Source organism: Panthera onca, chromosome E2, assembly GCF_046562875.1.
Source record: "Panthera onca isolate mPanOnc1 chromosome E2, mPanOnc1 haplotype 2, whole genome shotgun sequence".
Lineage (NCBI taxonomy): Eukaryota > Metazoa > Chordata > Mammalia > Carnivora > Felidae > Panthera > Panthera onca.
In genome coordinates, this window is record NC_138353.1 from 17,787,630 (window position 1) to 17,814,409 (window position 26,780).

General features: G+C 42.9%; 1 protein-coding gene across 3 annotated transcripts; it reads right to left on the minus strand.

The window, feature by feature from the left end:
- Window positions 1–17,715: 17,715 nt before the first annotated feature.
- COX6B1 (cytochrome c oxidase subunit 6B1) lies at window positions 17,716–26,780 on the minus strand. 3 transcript variants are annotated; one of them, XM_081791417.1, is made up of 5 exons: window positions 26,542–26,780; window positions 24,637–24,753; window positions 22,790–22,890; window positions 18,140–18,248; window positions 17,716–18,058 (listed from the first exon to the last, which is right to left on the minus strand). In XM_081791417.1, exons 2-4 carry the CDS (start codon window positions 24,740–24,742, stop codon window positions 18,144–18,146), a joined length of 312 nt encoding a protein of 103 aa, XP_081647543.1. In that variant the 5' UTR covers window positions 24,743–24,753; window positions 26,542–26,780; the 3' UTR covers window positions 17,716–18,058; window positions 18,140–18,143. The 3 variants fall into 3 exon arrangements, with proteins under 3 accessions (XP_081647543.1, XP_081647542.1, XP_060508247.1); XM_081791416.1 differs by having other exon boundaries at window positions 26,621–26,763; XM_060652264.3 differs by lacking the exon at window positions 18,140–18,248 and having other exon boundaries at window positions 26,621–26,756.

Sequence of the window (26,780 nt, forward strand, 5' to 3'; positions counted from 1 at the left end):
AACATTAAGAAATAGTTTTTCTCTGTTGATTTACATTTATATTAAGGACTAATAAGAAAATTTAAATAATAATGTACATGACCTGTCAAGAACATTTTATGAGCTTTAGCTAAAATAACTTGGTAATAATAGGGCCATGTGAATAATATGAAATATTTTTATTTTCAAATGGTTGGTAACTGTTAGTTGTTGGGAGTTACATAAAATGTCTCAGGCTTTTGGCTAAAATCAAGTGTAAAATATCTAGTAAAAACAAAAAGTTATCAATGGGGCATTACTATGTCACCAGTCATAAAAGGGATCCATTCTGTTCTGAAACATGAAGCCAGTGTAGTTTGATGTCAAACTTGAATTTTCATGATTCTTTCTTCTTACTATATAAACCACTCTTCAAACAATACATTTTGAAGTGCCAATCACTTCCTTTAAAAAATCATAACGCCACATCCTCTAAAGATGACATATGGCTATCCTATGACCCAGCCATTTGTCCCTGGGAATGCCCCCATTCCCGTCTACCAAATGCTCTGAATGCATTCGTATCAGCCTTGAACTGGAAACCACCCAAATGCTCCTCAACAGTAGAATGGATACGTACGTTATGGCACACACATACGAGGGACACTATTCAGCAATAAGAGGCAATGAGCTATTGACACTTGCAACTACCGGGATGAATTTCAAAAGCATTACACTAAATGAAAAAAGCCACACTCAAAAGATGGTAACTGTATGATTTTAGTATGAGGTTCTAAAACACGCAAAACCAATCTAGGGAGATAAAAGTCAAGGAAGTGGTTACTCTCGGGGGCATTGTGACTTGGGGGGGGCAGGGAGGGGATTTTTTTTCTTGATTTGGATACTGGTTACATGGAGTTGTTCAGATTGTTGAAAGTACATTAAGCTGTATAGTCATGATAAGTGCACTCTTCTATGTATATGTATATATTTTTAATTGCAATGCATTTTAAGAGGGTAAAATCTTGGGGCGCCTGGGTGGCTCAGTAAGTTGAGCATCCAGCTCTCGGTTTCAGCTCAGGTCATGATCTCACGGTTTCATGAGTTTGAGCCCCACGTCGGGCTCTGCGCTGATGGTGCAGAGCCTGCTTGGGATTCTCTCTCTCCCTCTCTCTCCCTCCCTCCCCTGCTCACTCTGTCTCTCTCAAAATGAATAGATAAAACTTAAAAAAAATTTTTTAAAAGAGGGTAAAATATTTTCAAAGAGACTTACTCAATGTGTTGAAGGGGTGGTTTCTGCACAAGAGATGAGTTTAGGCTGTTTATGGACATGAAATGAAATGGCATGAACCAACTGACATCTAACAAGAAAATGATCTGGTTCTAATCGTGATGGTGCCATCGAGAAAGGCTCAGTAAGTAGTTTGATGCTGTGTCCTAAATGCCTCTCTAACCTTGCTTAGAGCAGGTCTCAACAGGCCTCAGTGTCTGACTAGAAGTGAATAATATATTTTCATTGTATTTATTTTTAAGATGAGATGTTTTGGGGGCGCCTGGGTAGCTCAGTCGGTTGAGTGTCAGACTTCGACTCAGGTCGTGATCTCATGGTTCATGAGTTCCAGCCCCCCGTCGGGCTCTGTGCTGACAGCTCAGAGCCTGGAGCCTGCTTCCAATTCTGTCTCCCTCTCTCTCTGCCCCTCCCCCGCTCATGCTCTGTATCTCTCTCTCTTTCAAAAGTAAATAAATGTTAAAATTAAAAAAAAAAAAAAAAGAGATGTTTTGTCTTTCATGGTCAGTGGTGAAAGTCTTCTAAAAATTTTGATAGGAAATATTCCAGGCAGACAAGAAAATGTAGACAATACTTGTAACAAACACCTACATCCTCCCCACCAGCTTTGTCAAATGTAAGTATTTTTCTATGTTCACTGAAGATTTTGGGTTTTTTTCTTTTTCAAGTGGCATACATTGCAGATGGCATTTTAAGCCACCTGATCTCACCCCAGAGACAACTTCATTCCTACATTTGGGGCTCATCATCCTCCACAACCCTTACACTGTCTTCTTTTTCAGATCTCAGGCGTCATGGGTTAATTCCATACCCTCAGCTCATTATTTTCCACAAGACAGCTCTTGTTTTACATTTGATTTATTCCCTTATATCCCCATATCCCAGTCTCTGTCAGTGCCCTCTACTGGCAGACATTCACATATGTTCGAATGTTGAACATATTTTTTAGTTGGCTGTGGTCTTGTCGGATGGATACCATTGCTTTCCGTGCATGTTTTGTTTTCTTTTTCTTTTTTTTAAAGTTTTTATTTATTTATTTTGAGAGAGAGAGAGCGCGCATGCAAGGGGCAGAGAGGGAGAAGCGCCTGTCAGTGCAGAGCCCGACACGGGACTCGATCCCACGAACCGTGAGATCATGACCTGAGCTGAAATCAAGAGTCGGGACGCCTCACTGACCGAGCCACCCAGGTGCAAGTGTTTTCCAATTTATATGCCCATGACTGTGTGCATTCTTTTCTCGCTTAGCACTGATTTTAGGATCCACCCCCGCTACTCTGGACACATGGAGTTCACAGTGTCTCATGGTTGCTTGGGGCACCCCTGGTGTGCCCCCTCCACGGTTTACTGTCTCCTCCCCAGTGAGGACACTCAGGCTCCTTCCAACCCCCCTCCCCCACCACGACCCCTGTGAATAATGCTGCTGTGGGCACCCTCATGCATGGCCCTTGGAGACGTACCTGTCTCTTTCCAGGGAGAATGGCTGGGTCATGAATATGTACGTGCCAGATTGCTTTCCACAATGGTTGTCCCGTCCATACTCCAACTGAGAACTCATGAGGGTTCCTGTACCCTTCCGTCACTGCTGACACTTGGCATTATCCAACTTTCTAGTTTTTGCCAGAGTAATTCAGTGTCAAGTGGCACCCGCCATTACTTCAGCTCTCACTTCTCTTTACTACTGATGATTTTGAGCACCTTTTCAAATGTGTATGAGCCTTTTGGGTTCCCACCCCCCTGCACGCTTTCATGTTTTTAATATATACATAGATTTATCAATATATAGTTCTATATAACGATACACTCTAGACAAACTGTATCTTATATGTCCTTACGCAATTGACTTTTTTCACCTCTACATTATGCTTTCGAAATTTATTTTCATCACATACGTGGCTCTAGCTGATCCATTTTTTGCAGCAATATTTCATAGGTTAAGTTTCCTTTCCAAGTTCATTTTGGCAAAGATGATAGAGAACAATAGCAGCACAGAGCTTTGCAGTCCGTCTACAGAGTCTGAAACCTGAAGTTTGGGCGCTAAGGTCATAAGCAAAGGCTGAAATCTCAGGGGCTCCTTGGGTCAGCTGAGTAATGGAGGGCCTGAAATTTATGGGTAGGGCTGGGCAAGCTCCCAAGAAAGGGGGACTTTGGAGGTGGGTGGGGCCAGCGTGAAGTGTGGGATGAGGCGGAAAGAAGAGAGAAGGCACAGAGAGACTAGGACGGGGTGTGAGATTGTGAAACAAGGAGGAAAGCACTGAGGCAGAGTTGTCAAAAGGTCCTTTTATTTTTTTCTCAAATTCATTGAGCACCAAGCACATGGTCAGGTCAGAACTAAAGCATTAAGGACACAGTGCACCTAATGAGTTTTCTCAGGCCCAGCCCTATGTGGGGCCATGCTGGGAAACAGTGGTGGTCAGGCCAGCTCAGTTTCTGCCCTCCCAGGCTCACAGGAGAATAGGAAGACATTCACCAGAGAATGACAGCCCAGTATGGTCAGGGAGATGCTGAAGTGACCCAGGCCCCGAGAGAGGAAGCATGGGCCAGAGTGATCAGGGCCAGTGGGGAACACAAAGGTGAATGCGTGAACCCAGAGGAGGCGCCTCACGCAGCCTGGGGTGCAGAGGAGGAGAATGAGGCCAGCAGGTAAAAGGCAGGAAAGAACATTCCTGACAGAGGGAACATGGTATATACGTACAGTGGAATATTAATCAGCCTTAGAAAAGAAGGATATCCTGAGGCGCCTGGGTGACTCAGTTGGTTAAGTGACCAACTCTTGATTTTTGGCTCGGGTCATGGTCTCCTGGCCATGAGATTGAGCCCCACGTCGGCTCTGCACAGTGTGTAGTCTGCTTGGGAGTCTCTCCCTCTCTCCCTGCCCCTCCCCTGCTCGCTGACGTGTGCACTCTCTCTCTCTCTCAAAATAAATAAACTTTAAAAAAAAAAAGAAAAGAAGGATATCCTGTAATATGTGACGACATGGAGGAAACTTGAAGGCATCATGCTAAATGAAATAAGCCAGTCTCAGAAAGACAAATTCTGCATAATTTTATTTATAGAAGTATCTATAATAGTCAAACTCATTAAAGCAGAGAGTGGACTGGTGGTTGCCAGTGCTGGGGGGAAGGGGACAGGGGGAGTTGCTAATCAATAGGTCCAAAGTTTCAGTTATGCAAGACGAATAAGTGTGAGAGATCCGCTGGGCAACATTGTGCCTCTAGTTAACAATACTGTATTGTAAACTAAAAATCTGTTAAGAGACTAGATCTCGTGTTAGGTGTTCTTACCATAATAACAATAATAATAATAGAAGACATTTAGAAGGAATATTTCCTTGGTATGTCCACAGCCTAGAAAGACCAATGTGTCGAGAGCAGCTGATAGTTAGAGAGCATTTCCAACCCACTGGGCACGGTTCTAAACATCCTACATATAGTATTAGGCACTATTTTATGCATCATACATGTAGTATCTCATTTAATCTGTACAACAGCTCTATGAAGAAGGGGTCATTAACTTCATTTTATAGATGAGGGAACAGAGACACAGAGAAGTCAAGGAACTTGCTCAGAGTCTAACAGCTGGTAAGCGGTAGAGCCTGAGTTCGAACCCAGGCGGTCTGGCTCTAGTGCCTATCCCCTTAACCACTACACTGTACTGCTTCTCTGTGTGTATACTGCCTTTGCCGGAACAGCTTCCTTTTCTTGTTTTTAATCAGGAGAATATATTCATGTATTGCTTGCACAATTTGAAAACCTTAAGAATATCAGATTGACGAGGAATGATCTCTAAGTACTGTTATCAATGAAGAAAAGCAAGGTTCAGAACACCAGGAATAGCAGGCTACGGTGGTGGACAGGCAGGCAGGAGGGAAAGTCTCTTTGCAAATGCATAAACTGTCTCTGGAAGGAGACACAAGAAACCAGTAATGGCAGTCACCTTCTCATGGCTAGAGGAGAAGGTAAGAAACATATTTTTCCTGGAGAGTTTTTGCACCTTTGAAAAGGTTGAGAGTGATGTAATCAAATGATGAAATAGTTTTTCTACTCTCTTTACCCCAAAGAACACTGATTTTGACAATCACCCATGGACAAGAGTACCTTTGTGGAAACCTGGGAGTCCAGCAGAGAAGTTCCATCACACATCTGGTGGAAAAACCTCAGACTGGATGCACTGAAGAGAAGTTCTACGCAACTAGGGGTCAGGAAGCAGCTGGGAGAATAGCAGCTGGGGGTCTTGGAAAGCATCAAAGGGACTTGGATCCTACTGACTGCACTGCAGACATCAGGGAGACCGCCCATGCTTTGCCTGTGGGTCCCCTCAACTGATCCATGGGCATCCCCTGTGCTGTGCATGCCTCACCCACACACCCACGCCCACCCCGTGGCTGGCTCCCTGTGGATGCCCATGAGGACTGAGAGTGAGTCTCTGAAGGTGGCTAGTAAGCACGTGCAGAAAGTCGGCTGACTCAGAGGGCCCGGGAGAAAGCAAGCAAACTTGAGCAATAAGCACAACCCAACGGAAAGCAAACGGGAGGCAGGCAGCACTTGGTGTGGCTGCGCAGGATCAAGAGGAGGCTTATCATCTTAAAAAGCACCCCCTTCCCTTGGGAATGCAAGCTGGTGCAGCCACTCTGGAAAACAGTATGGAGGTTCCTCAAAAAATTAAAAACAGAACTACCTTACGACCCAGCAATTGCACTACTAGGCATTTATCCACGGGGTACAGGTGTGCTGTTTCAAAGGGACACAGGCACCCCCATGTTTATAGCAGCACTATCAACAATAGCCAAAGTATGGAAAGAGCCCAAATGTCCATCGATGGATGAATGGATAAAGAAGATGTGGTGTATATATACAACAGAGTATTACTTTACTCGGCAATCAAGAAGAAGGAAATCTTGCCTTTTGCAACTACATGGATGGAACTGGAGGGTATTATGCTAAGTGAAATTAGTCAGTCAGAGAAAGACAAAAATCCTATGACTTCACTCATATGAGGACTTTAAGAGACAAAACAGATGAACATAAGGGAAGGGAAACAAAAATAATATAAAAACAGGGAGGGAGACAAAACAGAAGAGACTCATAAATATGGAGAACAAACTGAGGGTTACTGGAGGGGTTGTGGGAGGCGGGATGGGCTAAATGGGTAAGGGGCACTAAGGAATCTACTCCTGAAATCATTGTTGCACTATATGCTAACTAATTTGGATGTAAATTAAAAAAAAAAAAAAAAAAATAATAATAATAAAAATAAAATAAAATAAAATAAAATAAAATAAAATAAAATAAAAATTTTTAAAAAAGCACCCCCTTCCCCAAGAGGGAACAAGAAGTATGGAGCAGGTGTATCCATAGAAAAGGTCTGAGAAAGCGTCAGAATCCCTCACAAAGCTTATGGAAGGTATTTCTTACCTGAAGCCATCAGTAAAGACTAGATAAGGTAACTGCTTCTACAAATGCAAACACAGCAATGCAAGACTTCAAGGAACATGAAAAATCAAGGAAACACACCGCCAGAGGAACACAATAATTTTCCAGTAACTGACCCCAAAGAAAGGATATCTGTGATTTGCCTGATAAAGAATTGAAATAGTTGTTTAAGGAAGCTCAGTGAGCTATGAGAAAACACAGAAAGACAATTCAAGAAATTAGGGAAAAATACACACAAACAAAACTAGAAGTTTAACAGAGAGATATAAGTCATTAAAAAGTATCAAAAAAAGTGGTGCCTGGCTGGCTCACTCGGTGAAGTGAGTGACTTCAGCTCAGGTCACGATCTCACGGTTCATGAGTTTGAGCCCCGCATAGGGCTGTCTGCTCTCAGGACAGAGCCCGCTTTTGGTCCTCTGTCCCTCCCCTGCTCATGTTCGTTCTCTCTCTCTCTCTCTCTCTCTCTCTCTCTCTCTCTCACACACACACACACACACACACACACACACAAATAAAACTTTTACAAAAAAGTTACCAAGAAGAAATTCTGGAGTGAAGAATACAATGAATGAAATGAAAACTGCAATACAAAGAATCAGCAACAGACTGGATCAAGTGGAGTAAAGAATGAAAAACAGTTGGGGCATCTGGGTGGCTTGGTTAAGCCTCCACTCTTGACTTCAGGTCAGGTCATGATCTCATAGTTGTGAGATTGAGCCTTGCATCGGGCTCCATGCTGAGTGTGGAGCCTGTTTGGGACTCTCTCTCTGTCCTCCCCTGCTCATGCTCTCTCTCTCTCAAAATAAAACAAAAAAAACCATTTTTTTTTTTAAAGTGAAAAAAGCCAGGGCGCCTGGGTGGCTCAGTTGGTTAAGCGTCTGACTTTGCCTCAGGTCATGATCTTGCGGGTTTGTGAGTTCGAGCCCCCCACATTGGGCTCTGTGCTGACAGCTCAGAGCCTGGAGACTGCTTCAGATTCTGTGTCTCCCCCTCTCTCTGTTCCTCTCCTGCTCACGCTCTGTCTCTCTCTCAAAAACAAATAAAAACATTAAAAAAAATAAAGAGTGAAAAAAGCCCAAGTGAATGATGGGATCCATTAAGATAAACTCTATGCAATGGTCGAGTCCCTGAGAGAGAAGAGAGGGAGAAAGGGCGATACGCTATATTTACATCAGACAAAATAGCCTTGAAGTAAAAAACTGTAACGAGACAAAGAAGGTCATTATGTAACGATAAAGGGGTCAATTCATCAATAGAATATAAAAATTGTATATATACAGGTAATATTGCAGCACCTAAATATATTAAGCAGGTACTAACAGATCCGAAGGGAGAAACAGACAACACAATAATAGCAGGGGACTTCAATACCCCACCTTCAACAATGGATAGATCGTCCAGATGTAACATCAATAAGGAGACATTGGACATGAGCCGTACACTTTAGACTGAATAGAACTAGCCGACATATACAGAACATTCCATCCACTAGCAGCAGAACACACTTCTCCTCAGGTGCACACGGAACATTCACAAGGATAGATGATATGTTGGGCCCCAGAACAAATCTTAGAAAATTTAAGACTGAAATCGTAACGAGCATCTTTTCTGATCACAATGTTATAAAAAGGAGAAAATGATTTTTTTTAAAGCCCTGGAAAATTCACAAATATGTGGCTATTAAACAACATGCTCTTGAGCAACCAATGGGTCAAAGGGGAAATCGAAAGAAAATAAAGAAAACAACTTGAGACAAATGAAAATGGAAACACGGCATACCAAAATTTATGGGAGGCAGCAGAAACATTTAAGAGGGAAGTTTATAGAGATAAATGCCTACATTAAGAAAAAAGAAAAATCTCAAACAACCAGAATTTACACATCAAGGAACTAAAAAAAAAAAAAAGAAAAAAAACCCAAATCCCAAAGTTAGCAGAAGGAAGGAAATAACAAAGATCATAGCAGAAATAAATGAAGATACCAGAAACACAATAGAAAAATCAATGGAACTAGGAATTGGTCTTTTTCTTTCTTTTTTAAAAAATGTTTGTTCATTTTTTTTAGAGACAGAGTGTAAGCAGGGGAGGGGCAGAGGATCCAAAGCAGGCTCTGCACTGACAGCAGAGAGCCCCACACGGGGCTCCAACTCACAAACCGTGAGATCGTGACCTGAGCTGAAGTCGGGCACTCAACAGACGGAGCCACCTGGGCACCCCAAGAATTGGTCTTTTAAAGAGATAAACAAAACTGACAAACCTTTAGCTAGACAAAGAAAACAAGAAGACTCAAGTAAGTAAAATAAAAAATGGAAGAGGAGACTATACAACTGATAACACAGGAATACAAAGGACGTAAGAGGCTACTATGAAAAATTGTTTACCAACATATTGAACAACCTAGAAAAAAATGTATAAATTCCTAGAAACATAGAGCCTACCAAGACTGAATTATGAAGACATGGAAAATCTGAACAGATTGGTTACAAGTAAGGAGATTGAGTCAGTAATAAGAAACCTACTAACAAAGAAAAGTCTAGGACAAGACGGTTTCATTGGTGAGTTTTACCAGACATTTAAAGATGAATTAATACGGGGTCCCTGGGTAGCTCTGTTGGTTAAGAGTCTGACTCTTGACAGTTTGTGAGTTTGAGCCACAAGTGGGGCTCTGCACTGACAGTGTGGAGCCTGCTTGGGATTCTGTCTCTCTCCTTCTCTCTCTGCCCCTCTCTTGCTCTCTCTCTCTCAAAATAAATAAACTTAAAAAGAATTAAAGAAGACTTAATAACAATCCTTCTCAAACTTCTCCAAAAAATTAAAGGGACGGGAACACTGTCAAATCATTTTACAAGGTCAGCATTACCTTGATACCAAAGTCAGATAAGTACACTAGTAGAAAAGAAAGCTATAGACTAATATCCGTGATAAATACAAATGCAAAATTCTCAGCAAAATATTAGCAAATTGAATTCAGCAACACATGAAAAGGATCATATACCATGATCAAGTGAGATTTATCCCTGGGATGCAGGGATGATTCAATATATGTAAATCAATAAAAGTGATACACTATATTAACAAAATAAAAAGATAACAATGATAGGATCATCCCAATACGTGTAAAAAAAGCATTTAACAAAATTCAACATTCTTTAATGTAACAATAAAAACTTTCAACTGGGCAAGGGGGAAACACACCTCAACATAATACAGGCCATGTATGACAAGCCTACAGCTAACATCAAATTCAACAACAAAAAGCCAAAACCTTTTCCTCTAAGTTCAGGAAGAAGACAAAGGTTCCCACTCTCATCACTCCTATCAATCTAGTACTGGAAACACAAAGCAAAACAATAAAACAATTAGGCAAAAAAAAAAAAAAAAAAGAAAGAAAAAAAAGAAAAAAAGAAAAAAAGGCATCCAAATCAGAGAGGAAGAAGTAAAATAGTCTCTCTTTGTAGATGTTATGATCTTATATAAAGAAAATCCTAAAACTCCACCCCAAAACTGTTAGAACTAATCAACAAATTCAGCAAAGTTGAAGGATACAAAATAAACATACAAAAATGCATTTCGATACACTGTTGGAGGAGGTAAAAAGACAGGACTGCTTGTTGACCCCTGAGCTGGATCCGGGCAGCTGGAGGCTCCTCACCCACTACTGTATCTTTGGAATGTACGCTCTGCCTACCATTCCCACAGTGGGAGATATTCCAAGGACATAGCCTTGACAGAGTAAGGTGTTGTTGAGACCATCTGGAAGGTATACATTACTGAACCCAGTTAAGGCCTCTATGCAAACTTTAAGATTCTGGTAAGTAGGTGCAGAAACATACCCATTTTGTGGCTGTCCAAGACAAGCCTGATAAAGTTCTCTTGCTTATTAAACCTTCTACCTACCGATCTGAGCAGTCTACCTCTTTCTTCAGTCTCTCCTTGCCCTTTGTTTGTAGAGGTCAATTTGCAAACCAACATTCACTAACAACAAACTATGTGAAAAAGAAACAAACCATCTTTTTTTTTTTTTTTTAATGTTTACTTATTTTTGAGAGAAAGAGAGACAAAGTGTGAGCAGGGGAGGGACAGAGAGAGAGGGAGACACAGAATCCAAAGCAGGCTCCAGGCTCTGAGCTGTCAGCACAGAACCCGACATGGGGCTCGAACTCATGGACTGAGAGATCATGACCTGCGCTGAATTGGATGCTTAACCGACTAAGCCACCCAGGCACCCCAACAATCTTTATGATAGCATCAAAAGGAACAAAATACTTAGGAATAAATTTAACCAAGGAGGTGAAAGATCTGCATACTAAAAACTGTAAGACATTGATGGAAGAAATTGAAGAAGGCATAAATAAATGGAAAGGTATTCTGTGTTCTAGAAGAATTAACATTGCTAAAATGTCTACACTACCTGAAGCTATCTATAACTTCAGTGTAATCCCTATCAAAATTCCAATGACATTTTTTACAAAAATAGAGAAAACAATCCTAAAATTTGTATGGAACCATAAAAGACCAGAATAGCCCAAGTAAGACTGAAAAGAATACAGCTGAAGGCATCACACTTCCTGATTTCAAACTATATCACAAAGCTATAAGTGGTCAAAACAGTATGGTACTGGCATTAAAAAAAGACACACAGATCAATGAAACAGAACAGAGTGCCCAGAAATAAACCTATGCATATACTGTCAACTAATTTTTGACAAAGGAGCCAAAAATTTATAATGAGGAAAGGACAGGCTCTTGCATGAATGGTGCTGGGAAAACTTGAGAGCAACATGCGAAAAACTAGAACCCTATCTTACACCACACATATCCGCTCAAGCAGATTAAAGACTTAAACATGAGACCTAAAACCATAAAACTCCTGGAAGAAAACAGGGATAAGTTCCCTGATGTTGACCTTGGCAATGACTTTTTGGATTTGACACCAAAAGCAAGGGCAACAAAAGCAGAAATAAACAACTGGGATTACATCAAACCCAGTTCTTCTTCTTTACAGCAAAGGAAACTGTCAACAAAATGAAAAGGAAACCTATGAAATGGGAGAAAATACTTGTAAACCACATATCTTGGAGTTAACATCCAAAATATGTAACAAACTCAAACCCCCCCGCCCCCAACAAAACCCCAATTTAAAAACAGGCAAAAGACCTGAATAGATATTTCTCCAAAGAACACATGCAAATGGCCAAGTTACATGAAAAGGTGCTCAACATCACTAATGACCAGGGAAATACAAACCAAAGCCACAATGAGATATCACTTCACACCTGTTAGAATGACTATGATAAAAAAGATAAGAGATAGCCAATAATGGCAAGGATGTAGAGAAAAGAGAACCCTTGCACACTGTTGGTGGGACTGTAAACTGGTACAGCCACTGTGGAAACAGTAGGAAAGTTCAAGTTAAAAATAGAACTACCATATAAGCCAGCAACATCACTTGTGGATATATATCCAAAGCAAATGAAATCACTAGATCTCGAACAGCTATCTGCACGCCCATGTTGACTGCAGCACTATTGATAATAGCCAAGTATGGAAACAACCTAAGTGTCCGTAGACTGATAAATGGGTAAGAAAATGTAGTGCACACACACACACACACACGCATGAATACCACCCAGTCTTTAAAAAGAAGGAAATCTACTTGTGACAACATGGGTGATCCCTGAGGGCACTGTGCTAAGTGAAACAAGCCAAAGACAAATACTGCCTGGTATCACTTATGTGTACAATCTACAAAAGCTCATAGGAACAGAGTAGAATGGTGGCTGCCAGGGGCTGGTGGGGGTTGGGGGGCAGGGGCAGGGAATGGGAGATACTGGTCAAAGGGTACAAACTTACAGTTATAAATTAAAGAAAGTTCTGGGATTCTAATGTACAGCATAGTGACGATGGTTAACAACACTGTATTATGAGCCTAAAAGTTGCTAAGAGTAAATTTTCTATATTCTCGCCACATGAATACACACACACACACACACACACAAAGTGATTATGTGAGCAGGCATCTGGGTGGCTCAGCTGGTTAAGCACCTGACTTTGGCTCAGGTCATGATCTCACAGTTAATGAGTCCGAGCCCTGCTTTGGGTGAGCCCTGCTTCTCTAGATCTCCCTCTCTCTCAAAAAAAAGTAATTATGTGAGGTGATGGATGTATTAACCAACCTTATTACGGTATCATTTTGTAATATGTACATGAATCAAATGATTATGTTGTACAGCATAAACTTACACAATATGTAAAGCTGGGGGAAAAAAGGTTACCTGGGCTCAACTTCACTTACAGTTCGGGTGTCCAATTGGTTCTGGTAGTGAAAGCCCCTAAGATTGGGAGTACGGGGGAGTGGCAGTAAGGCAGGGTAACCCCCTTCCGTTTGAGGTATTTTCCAAGCAGTCCTGGACACCCCTACCCTGGCTCCAGCTTTATGCTGTGTAGCAGCCATGGGAATGGTGGGCTCTTGCTCCTGGAGCAGTTGTAATAGCATGTTCATGGCACCAGTAGGCACTGCCTGATTCCTCAACTTCTCAATTATAGGAGGGGTAGCTGGGCCCTGTAGCATGCCTGTGCTGGAGTATTTTTTTTTTTTAATTTTTAAAAAATGTTTTATTCATTTTCTGAGGGGGGGAGAGAGGGAGAGAGAGAGAGAGAGAGAGAGAGAGAGAGCGAGCGATCAGGGTAGGGACAGAGAGAGAAAGGGAGACACAGAAACTGAAGCAGGCTCCACGGCCCGGAGCCTGATGTGGGGCTCAAACTCACGAACTGTGAGATCATGACCTGAGCCGTAGCCAGACATATAACTGACTGAGCCACCCAGGCACCCCTTGAGTATTTTCTTGAGAGTCATTTCTGCAAACCCCGGCTAGAGCCCGCTTCTCTTGGTCTTCCAACTGCTAAGGAGTTTTGATCCAATTTTAAGCATTTTTGGAAACCATAAATATGTCAGTATTCAGTACTCTCAGGAAGTATCTCTAAAAAAGAAAAGCTTAAAACACAACCTCAGTATTGTCATCACACCTAAAAAATTAACAATAACTCCTTAACAGAATAAAATATTCAGTCAGTATTCAAATTTCCAACGGTCTCATAAATGTCATTAAAAATGTTCGGGGTGCCTGACTGGCTCAGTTGGTGGAGCATGTGACTCTTGATCTTGGGGTTGTGAATTCAAGCCCCATGGTGGGTATAGAGATGACTTAAAAATAAGAAATATTGGAGCACCTGGGTGGCTCAGTCGTTTGAGCATCCGACTTCAGCTCAGGTTCGTGAGCCCCACTTCGGGCTCTCTGCTGTCAACGCAGAGCCAACTTCAGATGCTGTCCTCTGCACCTCCCCATTCATGCTCTCAAAAATAAACATAAAAAAACAACAAAACTGTAAAATGTAGGCTCGTGTTGAGTTAAATATAATGAAATAAGGGTGTGATACTATATCCAAATTCCTCACATTAAGTCTCTTTCTACTGAATATGCTTTGGGAGGTTCCGGTTTTCTGCACTGAACCCTCTCCTGTACAGACACACGAAAAGGAAATCCACAGCCACGTCAACTGGCAGAGGGCTGGAAGTGTCAGTTTCCTCACTTGTATAGTAGGGGTCATAATAAAATTTTTAGCTCGAGTTGTTAGGCCAGAGATAAGGCAGGTAAGGTGCTCAGCATGGTAGCTTCAGAGTCGTTTTATAGCCTGCAGCTCTACGGAAGGGTGAGGAAGAAAGTCCTACGCTGAACGGAAACAAGGGAGGTAGATGAGAAATGGTCTTGTAGGAGTCTCCTGCAAGAGACAGAGGTGGGGCGGTGGGGGGGGGGCGCGCCTGTGTGGCCATCAGTTGAGCGTCCACCTTCGGCTCAGGTCATGATCTCATGGTTCATGGTTCAAACTCCACATTGGGCTCTGTGCTGACAGCTCAGAGCCTGGAGCCTGAGCTCCCTCTCTCTCTCTCTGTGTCTCCCTCTCTCTCTGCCCCTCCCCTGCTTGCACTATCTCTCTCTCTCAGAAATAAACATTAAAAAAGAGACGGAAGTGGATGAGAAACTGCCTCACGGCAGCTCTTCACAAGACCACTCATCTTCGTTTCCAGAGTCAGCAGGCCTTCTGCCAAAGTTCGGGTCAGATCACAGTTAAGTTTTCCCTGTGTGGCTTACGTGGAGAGGTGCAAGGTTGTGGAGGTGCCATGGCAGAACCATTCATCACAGCACCACCCAACAGGTCATCTGCCTGTGACAAAAAGGGATAACATCTTTCTGGAGGAGACACCTGGTGGCCATCACCATTCCCAGGGATTAGACTTGACCGGCACTATTGGGGCAACATGGCACCAAGTACCTCCTGACGGGAAGCAAGAAGTCAGATACATAGGAAGGATTCTTGTAAAAAGTACTTACCCTGCACCTAATCAGGCCTTTAGAGCAAACTTCCAGTTTGTAAGATCTCCAGAAGATGGCAGAAGAAGTTAATTGACACCATGAGAAAACAATCAGGCAAATCCAGAGTGGGGGACATTCTACAAGACAGCTGGCCTGGCCTCTTAAAAAAAAGTCCCGTCTTATAAAACTGAGTGGGGCGGAGCAGGGAGGCTACTGTAGAATTTAAAAAGACATTAGAGACCTAAAAAACCAACGTAGAATTTGAACTTTCATTGGATCCTGGAACAAAACACAAACAACAGTATAGAAGACTTTTGGGGTACAATTTGGGAAATTGGAATATCAGACATTAGAGAATTAATGTTAGTTTTTCTTACAAGTGATAATGGTATGAAGGAACGCGTCATTTTTCAGAGATACATACTTAAGTGCTTAGGACTGAGGTGTCAAGATATTTGGAAATTAGTTACTCTTGAACCAAGACGTATTTGAATTGCAAGGGTCCACTTACGAGCAGATTTACATATACATGCAGTACTGTAAATGTATTTTCTCTTTCTTATGGTTTTTAAATAACATTTTCTTCTCTCTAGCTTACTTTATTGTAAGGATAGTATATAATACATAGAACATAGAAAATAATCGAGTGTTAATCGACTATTTCAGTTATCAGAAAGGCTTCCAGTCAGTAGTAGGCTACTAGTAGCTAGGTTTGTGGGAAGTCGAAAGTTATAGATTTTTTTTTTTTTTTAATACATGGATTGTCGGCATTCCTAACCCTCACCTTGCTTGAGGGCCTACTGTACTTTTATTAAAAAAAATTTTTTTTTAAATGTTTATTCATTTTTGAGAGAGCGTGAGTGGAGGAGGGGTAAAGAGAGAGGGAGACACAGAACCTGAAGCAGGCTCCAGGCTCTGAGCTGCCAGCAGAGCCTGACGTGGGGCTCTAAACCATGAACCGTGAGGTCATGACCTGAGCTAAAGTCGGACGCTTGACTGAGCCATCCAGGCACTCTTCCAACTGCACTTTTCATTGGTTCAGTAAAAAGAATATGTAGACACAAAGTAAATATGAGAGTATTTACTTTGTAAATTAATTGTACAGTAAATTTAACAATATTAACAATTGTTAAATTTAAGCGGTGGGTATGATAGCAATTATACGGATGTCCACTTTTTCTGTATGCTTGAAATTTTTCATAATAAAGTATTTAAAGAGGGAATATAGATTTTAAAAAATCCCTGCCCTCATGGAAATTACATTCCAGTGTGTGTGGAGGGGGGAAATTATCAAGGATGAATTAAGTACAACATAGGGAATGTTAGTGGTCAAGTGCTCACGAAACAAAAGGAGTCAAGGGCTGCACACGTTGTGTATGGGGGTTGAAACCGTAGGTCAAGAGATCAAGGGAGGGCCTAAGTTGTATGTGAGGAAGACCTGGTGGGTATGTGGTGGAAAGGCATTCCAGGCAGGGCAAACAGCAAGTGCAAAGGCCTTGAGGTTGGAGCCAGCCTGGCACACGTTGACACTTCTGGTTTGCTCACAGTTCCTGTCACACTGAGAAGGCCAGCTTGGCAGGAACCGCAGGAGCAAACAAGAAGTGGTGGATCAGAGAGGAAATAGAACCATATCAAAGCTTTACCAAATCAAATACGTATCAAGTATACACATTTATATATACACATATAAATACTTCTAGATGTGTGGGCAGTCTCCGGAAGAATGCATGGGAAACTGCTGATGGCGGTTGCCTCCAGACAGAATTGGGCATCTGGGGTCAGAGTGAGTCCTATATCTGGACTTTTCTCTGGACTTCCTGATTCACTTGAAATTCTCACCATGTTTAAGCTCTTCTTATTTCCGACACATGACATAAGCTACAGTTCCCCAAAGTCCCTGGGCATGCATGAGGATCCTCTGTTTAGAGCCTCTCCTCCTCATAGGCAGCCATTTCAGAAGACCCCTCCCTAGGCCATTTTCCCTCAATGCAAGAATCCTCTCTCTGCTCGCCCGAATATGCTTCAGATAAGCCTGTCTCTCAACCACTTGAGTGGTCTTGAGGAAACACCAATTCAGCCACAACCTGGTGCTCTAAGCGAGTCAACTGTCTCAGGAGCTCCCTGCTGACAAACGTGGTGGGTGATATTCTGGACTATTGTGTGGCAATTCCTTTAGGGGCAGCAAGAAAAAATGTTCATCTGGCCTGCTTAAAACGACCTCCGATCATCACCACGATCAACATGAAAAAGGAGGACCAAAATAGAGGGAGAAATTCCACACTGTGAAGAAAACCGATCAGACGATATTAAAAGTGTACCGTTAATATCTTAGATGTAATCATGGCAGTGTAATCATGTGTAAAATAAATCTGCATCTCTAAGAGATACACATACTTACTTATCTCTGGATAAATCCCCAGGATTTGCTTTAAAATCACCTAGGGGGGAGGGGAATAATTAGAGATGAAACTGATTGGTATTCTGTTGATAACTGTTAAAACTAAGTGATGGCTACACAGAAGTTTTTATTATACTGTTTTCACATGATTCAAAAATTACATAAAAAAAGTTTCTTGTAATTATATAGATAATAAGGAATAATCAGATAAATTTTAGCATGGATAGGGGCTCGAGGCTATTTTGTATAATCAACTCACTCTACTGTCTGGTATAGAGAAGGCAGTCAGTTTAATAACATAACATAAAACAAAACAAAACAGAAAAAAAAACAATCACCCTGAAGCCCCTCTTATTGGTCAAGGTACTAATTCTACCCCAGCTTCTTGCCCGATCATCCAGCTCTTTCACACATACACAGTCTTACACTTTTCCAATGAGTATTTATTATTAGTTAAGCCATGCTTCAGGATCCCAGGGTGGGGATCACCATGTACCCAGGTCCCCCTTCACTGCCCTAGGAGAAGGATGGAGTACGGAGGAGAGGTGGGTGGAGCCAGTTCAGATCTTCCCAGGAAACGTGCCTTCCGCCTGGCGGTCGTCCCAGGCTGCCACCTGTGGAAACACAGCCAATGTTACTCCCTTCCCCTGTGGGGAAACCAGATGAGTGACCTTGGTCTTCCTCACTTTGCTCACCTGCTCAGTCGTCAACAAGTAAGCCCAGTACTGCCACTATTTCAGGAGTGAGGGTTGGAGGGGGGCAAGTAACATGCAGAAAAATCCCACATTCACTGCAGGGCTGTCCCTGGGGAGATGTGTGACTGTAAAGAGGTTCAAGAGTATGGCTGTGCTGTATTTCAGGAACCCCAGGGTTAACACTCAGTGATGGTTGTCAGAATACAGGAAAGAACACTAGGCAGCTGCGAGACAAAAAAGAGGCTCATCTATGCCCTGGCACGAGTGGATCTCCCAAGTGCAAAAAGGTGCAAAACTGAATACAGAGTGTGATCCTGCTGATCACAGATGTACGCATATAGGCATATAAAAAATAACAGAAAGGCCCGTATCAAACTGTTAACGCTCCCTAGAAGAAACACTCCGCAACCTGTGGACCTTCCTACAGGCAGTCAGAAGCACAACCACTGATATACACACACCCTCACACTCACATATATATGCCATGTATTAGAGGCAGTGGACCAAAGCACGGATAATAAGGAAGACTGAGTCTGAATGCCTAGCTGTGACACCTCGGGCAAATTACTTAATCTTTCAGGGCCTGTTTTTTTTTTAATTTAAAATTTTTATTTTGAGAAAGAGAGAGAGAACACACAAGGTGGGGAGGGAGGCAGAGGGAAAGAGAAAGAATCTTAAGCAGGCTCCACGCCCAGCACAGAACTGGACACTGGGTTTGAACTCACGAAACCATGAGATCATGACCTGAGCCAAAATCAAGACCTGGATGCGCGACAGACTGAGCCACCCAGGCACCCCTCAGGGCCTCAGTTTTTAATTGTATAAAATGAGGACAGTGAGGGGCACCTGGGTGGCTCAGTCGGTTAAGCGTCTGACTTCAGCTCAGGTCATGATCTCATGGTTTGTGGGTTCGAGCCCTGCACCGGGCTCTGTGCTGACAGCAAGGAGCCTGGAGCCTGCTTCGGAGTCTGTGTCTCCCTCTCTCTGCCCCTCCCCTGCTCGCGCTGTCTCCAAAAAATAAATAAAACATTAAAAAAAAATGAGGATAGCGATAACAGTATCCACCTCATCCTGTTTTTCAGCATGTTTGCCCTTAGAGGATATCAAGTGCTTACAAATGAGCTGGCTCATAGTTAAGTGATGTGTATTTTATTTACATACTTACACACCATGTATCATGAATACTCTGTACTTTAAAAAACATACAGACAAATTGGGCCACACTACGTATTGTCCTGCAACTTGCTTTTCCCACAAGTCTTAGAGCTCTTTCTGTTTTCTGTCACAAAGATAAATGTACCAACATTTATCTAGCTCGGGTTGTTTCCGAATTACAAACAACTCTGCAATGAAGATCCTCACACAGGAGCATCTTTGTAGGTCTAGATGCAAAACTGCCACGTGTATGTTTTTTTCCATTTTGAAAGATCCTGCCAAACTGACCTCAAAAGAGATTGTACCAATTTATAGAACAACTAACATTTAGCACTGTCCATCTTTATAATTCTTACACCAGAATGCAAGGTAAAAACAAGCTTCTCTCTGTTGTTTTAAGCTGTGTTTTCCTGATGACTTGAGTGGAGATGGACATCTTTTCAGGTCAACGCTCACCTGGATTCCCTCATACTGGACTTGTACTGTCCACAGTCCACAGTACTCTATGAGTGAACTTCTCAGTCGCTGGGATTGACCCTCTCTCCATCTCTCTCTTTTTAAAAAATGTTTATTTTTGAGAGACAGAGATAGAGCTCGAGTGGGCAAGGGGCAGAGAGAGAGAGGGAGACACAGAATCCGAAGCAGGCTCCAGGCTCTGCACTGTCAGCACAGAGCCCGATGCAGGGCTCGAGCCCAGGAACCATGAGATCATGACTTGAGTCAAAGTTGAATGCTTAACCAACTGAGTCATCCAGGCGCCCCTCTCCATCTCCTTTTTTTAAAAATTTTATTATATTTTTTAAAAATTTACATCCAAATTAGTTAGCATATGAAACAGATTTCAGGAGTAGATTCCTTAATGCCCCTTACCCTCCTCTCCATCTCTTTTTAAAGGATCAGGTTGGTCTGATAACTTGGAAATTTCACTTTGCCCAATAATCCCACTTCATGGAAAGGAAACTAAGGGAACCATTCAAATAGAGAAGAAAACATTTCCCAGAATGGAAATGTACACTGAAGTATCATTTAAAATAGTGAAAAGATGTGAATCCAGCTAAAAGGGAAGGAAATATTTTATAACTATTAAGATGATGGCTGCCCAATAAGTGAGCAGATTGTATGGACATGGAAGTAGGTACACAATGCATGTTAAGTAAAAAAAGCAAAGCATAAAACAGTGTCAGGAGTATGACCCATATTAGTATTAAAAAGTACATAACCACACATCTACACATACACACACATTAGCACACAGAAAAGGAAGTAAAAGGTTTGTGCCAAATGACTAAGTTAACTTTGGGATCAGAAGGGAATGGCTCGGGGGCTTTCACTTTCTACATTACATAAATCTCCTGTTTTGAAGATTCCACAAAAGTCAGTGCTATTTTTTCATAGAGAAACTCAAGATTTTTTAACCTGGAAAATAAAACATGGTTGGAAAAAATGTTTTAAATGCCCTTCCAAAATACACATACTGGGATTAGAGACTAATTGAAAATAATACACAGGAAACACCTGGAAATGCTACAGTATTATTAGGGAGGTCAGGAGGATGGGGAACATTTTTCTGCCCTTTCTCTATTTTTTTAAGTTTTTGTGAAGTGGTTATATTTTTCATAAAAAACAAAACAGGGGTGCCTGGGTGGCTCAGTCGGTTAAGTGTCCGACTCCAGCTCAGGTCATGATCTCACAGGTCATGAGTTTGAGCCCCTCGTCGGGCTCTGTGCTGAGAGCTCGTAACCTGGAGGCTACTTCAGATTCTGGGTCTCCCTCTCTCTCTGACCCTCCCTGGCTCATGCTCTGTCTCTCTCAAAAATGAATAAACATGAAAAAAAAATTTAACAACAACAACAGCAATAACAAAACACTTGTTTTTACTTCACCAAGTTTTTAAAATAAAGAAGCCAGGGCAGCCAGGTTTAAAAGGGACTTGGCAGAATACATTTATATTCAGCCCTAACAGGGCAGACACAGCAGGCACCTGAGGGTAGGAACCACACAATCTGCTGCTCCCAAGGTAAGGGCAGGCCCAGGTCCTGGAGAATGGGGCGTAGGGCAGCACCGGGGCCGGAAGCATGCTTCCCAGGCCTCTGTCCAGCATGCACCCAATGGAGGCTCTGAGGCTGGAGGAGGGATGTTATGAATTCACAACATCATGCTACCCAAGATCACCCAGCGACAAGGAGAAATCCTGGAAGGGCACAGGGCACTCAAAGACACATGAGACACTGTGGCCAGAGAGGTGGGAGGAGAGCCAAGCAAGCTGAGGAAGACTGCATTAAGGCAATCTGTTCTCAAGAAATAAGCCCCAAAGGCGTACATCAAGGATGCTTCATATATACTGAAAAATTAGAACATAATCTCCATCAAAAGGGAATCAGTTAAATAAAAGCATCTGAAAGTTACTAAAACCTAAAACGGCAGATCTGTATGCATTATTATAAAAAAAGGCTTCAAGACACACTGAGAAGTCAAAGCAATTCGAAGACTACGTCGTGTGACTCATCCATACAGAGGCTCCACAGGAAAAAGGGAGTGAGTTAACACTAGTTACCTCAGGGAAGGAGCACTGGGGAGCACAAGACGGCTTCTACTTTTTATTTTACTGTACTGCTCACAGTTGGCTTTTTTTTTTAATGTTTATTTATTTTTGAGACAGAGAGAGACACAGCATGAACGGGGGAGGGTCAGAGAGAGAATGAATTTTGCATTTTGCATAATGAAATTAGCATTAATTGCATTCCTTTCTGGCATTTTAAAAAAAGATTTCTCAATGTTTCTTGCAGTCAAGAGGATCTTTGATTTGAGGAAATAGTACAATGTTAAACATAAATATTTGGGAGGCGGGGGGCTCAATCAGAAGGACTTGGGCCCCTAAAGATAAATTCTTTATTTAAAGTGTGTGACAGAGTATTAAATAGTGACAAAAGGTCTGGTCAATCAGGGCTAGCCAGATTGCCTTACTGTGTCTGCATCTTCTAGAGAAGCACACGGAAGTAGGTGGGGGTAAAAAGACATGTTTGAGATTTCCTTCAGAATACTATAGCAAAGAAAAGGGGACAGAAGAAGGGAATGTGGAAAAATCTTGAAAATACTCAATTTGGGGAGTGGGTATAAGTGGAAGGTCACTGAATTATTCTCTCTACTTTTATGTATAATTTCAATGTGTTCATAATAAAAGGCACAGAACTGCACAAGATGGCGAGCCCCACAGGGACAGGGAGCCGGCCATATGCATATTTGTGGGCTGCATGAGCAAGATGGATGTAGCATGGAGACGGCCCCAGCTGCCCCAGCTGAGAGTCCTGACTGGCTGAGAGTATCATTAAAAAGAGAGAAGGAGGGCAATTCCACAAAGCAAAGGTCAAGTCCCATGGACAGTGCGATGCCCTGTGCTTCCTCTGCCTCTCACAGATGAGCCCCCACCGAGTTACTACACTCCCTTCTGCTAAGACCCCATCCAGCGTTCCAAGGGCCCCAGCAGGCAGTACATACCCAGGATATGGGGCAGAGGGACTTGTACACACGCCGGTACCATTCACACACGGAGACATCACCCCCTTTAGCAGTCATCGCCTTCTCACAGCGGTGAAAGTCTGTGAAGAAAGGGGCTCAGGTTCAGCCCAGACCAAGGACTGGAACACATTTTTAAAAAAATGTTTATTTTTGAGAGAGAGAGAGAGAAAGAGAGAGAGAGAGAACAAGTGGGGGAGGGGGAGCACGCAGAGAGAGAGAGACAGAGAGACAGAGAATCCCAAGCAGGCTCTGTGAGGTCAGTGAAGAGCCCAACTCAGGGCTCCAACTCACAAACTGTGTGATCATGACCTGAGCCAAAATCAAGAGCCCAACACTTAACCAACTGAGCCACCCAGTTGCCCCTAGAACACATTTTTGATCAAAACTCAGAGAAATATTTTTCACTTCACAGCAGTTATGCATACACACACACACGTTTGACAAAGAATGTACATTCCTACAAATGTGCTGAAAAAGGCTAGACATGCCTCGCCAAATTGATCTCGTGGCCCCTAGAGAACTACTGTTTGACCTGAAAATTCTGGGGTCAGGAATGAGGAGGTAACATGAGGGACATGTGCAGGGACTATGGAAGTCCAAAACCAGGGCAAGGGAAAGGGAAGATGATCTTGATGCTAAGATGCTGGCATCCTAAGACGGGAAGGGGATAATCTTGTTTTTAAAAGTAGGAAACTAGGGGTGCCTGGATGGCTCATTCATTCGACTATAGGTTTCAGCTCAGGTCCTGATCTTATGGTTTGTGAGTCTGAGCCTCTCCTTTCTCCCACCAGGATCTGTGCTGAACTATGGGGAGGCTGCCTGGGATCCTCTCTCTTGGCCCTCCCCTGGTGGAGCTCTCTCTCTCAAAATAAATAAATAAACTAAAAATAAAAACACCTTTAAAAGTAGGCAATTAAGGGGTGCCTGTCGGTAGAGCATGCAACTCTTTATCTCGAAGCTGTGAGTTTGAGCCCCACAGTGGGTGCAAAGATTACTTAAAAATAAAATCTTTAAAATAAATAAATAAAATAAAAGTAGAAAATTAATTAAAAAAGAGAAAAATACTCCAAGTATTGTACTCCTGGGCACATTCTCTACATAACAAAAGCATTCATATGCACATCAAATTACACAGAACATTCATAGCATCATCATTCATAAAAGCCCCCAACTGGAAACCATGCAAGGGTCCAGAAATAAATTATGGAAAATTATACACTATGAAAATGACCAAACCATACATCATAGCATGGATGAATCTTCAAAACTGCCAAATGAAGAAATTAAAAAACCGAGACTATGTATAATGTCTATAAAGTTCATCAAGAGGCAAACCTAAAAGCAGTGATAAAACCAAAATGTGATTGCCTTAAGTCGGCAAGGTTACATCTCTAGTGGGCAGAGTAGGATGCTGTATTCAAGGCAAGGCATGCAGTAGGCAGGGAAGCTCAGGATGCTGGCCAGTATCTAATTTTTTATCCAGGTTATAGTTACGCAGGGGAATCACTTTAGTATTATTCATTTAGGTGTACATTATGCTTTACATATTTCCTTTATGTATGTTACATCTGTCACATATACACACAAATAGTCTTCAAAAAAAAACAAAAAATCATTATAGGAACCGAAGTTTGTGATCCTGACCTAGATCCTGGAACTTGAACACAGCTGTGATGAGGGGCATGGGCCCTGCAAGGTGGGATGCCCACAACAACAAAAAAAGAGGCCTGGGATGTACAGATCCAGTAGGAGACAACAGATAAGCGACACGAGGTGAGGGACCAGGAACAGGTCTGCATCCCCTCCCACGTCTACGCCCTGCTTACCCAGGTAGTTCTGCCAGCAGTTCCTGGTCTGGTTCTGGTTGGGGAAGCGGCTGTCAAAAGGGGCAGTCTGGTAGTTCTTGATTTTGGTCTTGATGTCTTCTGCCATGGTGCTGAGTCCTGGAGGCATAGGCAATGGAGGTTGGCAAAAGTTCTAAGGGACCTGGGCATGGGGAGGTCAGCCCACCCAGATGCAGAATAACGGGGTAGGTTAGGTGTGAATCAGCCACCACCTTCTACCTCTCAGCATATACAAACAGAGGTAAAGGGTGGGGCAAATCCACACATCTAAGTGTGGAAGTCACAGCAGGGCTTGGCAGGGCGGGGGGATGGGACTCCTTAGCAAAATCCGGCCTTATTCGTCCCAAAATAACACTGGCCAACATTCACTGAGTACTCAGTATAGGCCAAGCACTGTTCTACACACTTTACTCCTGCAGCCACTCTAAAAGGTAGGAACTATTACTTATCACTATCACTGTTTCACAGACAAGGGACAGGGTGTCCAAGTGACTTCCCAAGGTCATACAAGTGGAGGAGCCACACTCCATCACTGACAGATCTACACTGTAGAGGTTCTTAATCTCCTTGGTACCACGAACTCCTCAGGGATCTAATGAACCCTTTCTCAGAATATTTTTTAATGCATTAAAAGATTGCATAGGACCATAAAGAAAACCAGTTGTATGTAGCAGAGGATTTATTAACTACCACAATTCTGAAGTAGTCACGAGTGAAGATGTATTCTGTGACATCTGCAACCATAATGTGATATAAGATGACCCGTGATTTTGATTGCTGACAAAGCGACAGATGATGACTGTTACCAAGATTGATGCCTCCATTCTTAAAAGGAAATGCTACATTTAAATTAGAGATTAAGAAGAATAAAGGGGTGCCTGGATGGCTCAGTCTGTTAAGCCTCCAGCTCTTGATTTCAGCTCAGTTTGTATCTCATAGTTGGTGAGTTGGAACCCCGCGTCAGGCTCTGTGCTGACACTCCAGGAGCCTGCTTGGGACTCTCTGTCTCCCTCTCTGCCCCTCCCCGCTCGCTTCTCTCAAAAATGAACAGTTAAAAAGAAAGAAATTTTTAAAAAGGTTAGGAAAAATACATATGTAATTTTCCCCCCTTCAAGTACTAGCACACCTTGCATTCTATGGACTTTGCAGACTGAGAATCACAAAGCTCTGCTGTATCTCTTATGAGGTGACACACAGTTTTCTCCATGGAATGTGAAACTGCCTCTATTCCAGAGAATTCAAAGAGTAATGGGGTTACAAAGGCCCATGTAAATTCAAGGGACCCAACGTAGTGAGCAGGCCAGTGTTAAATTCAAGGGACCCAAGGTAGTGGTGGGGATCTGGGGCACCACAGTAGAATCTTTGGGGGGAAAGGGTAGAGGCGCATGGGGAGGAGACGTAGAATACCAGCGCTGGGACACAGAAGAAGAGTTGTTCTGAAGTGTTGTTTTGGGGGGAGACCTGGGAGGGAGGGTGGTTCAGGAATGACTCTTAGGCCCTCTAACATTCAAGAGGGAGGAGGAACCAGAAACCTGGGTGCAAGGCCAGGCCGCGGCCCGGGCAAGCCACGGGAGCCACGCCTGCCTAGGGCCCGCTGATTGAGGGCACTACAGTCCTAACTACGGAATCCAAACCCCGGTCGCCGGCTAAGTAGCTTAATATCGCTGATCCTCAGTTGCTTCACTGTCAAAAAGGGATAATTACGGGCCTTTCCTCATAGGGCTGGAGTGAAGATTAAATGAATTAATAAAGTCGCGTGAAACGTTACCTGGCATTAATTAAGGAAGACCGAAATAATCGTTAGCTACGAATACTAACAGAACAGGACCCTAGGGACCGGGGTTGGGGGGGGGGGGGCGGTGCAGACGCCGCGGGCCGGAAACTCACTTCGTCCTCGGGGAAACGAGGGTCCGGTTCCTCAGTTCCCCAGGATAGGGTCCCAGCTTCCCAAGCCCTGGACACTCACCTAAAGACACCCCCGAAGCACCTTGCAGCTCAATGTGACCCTCAGCAAAGACGCCAGAGTCGGACCGGAAGCGGAATTGAGGCCGGCCGGAAGCGGAGCGAGTCAGCGTGTGTGAGAGTTTTCCGCGAGGCTAGAACGCCCGCGGAAAAGCCGTCTCTGG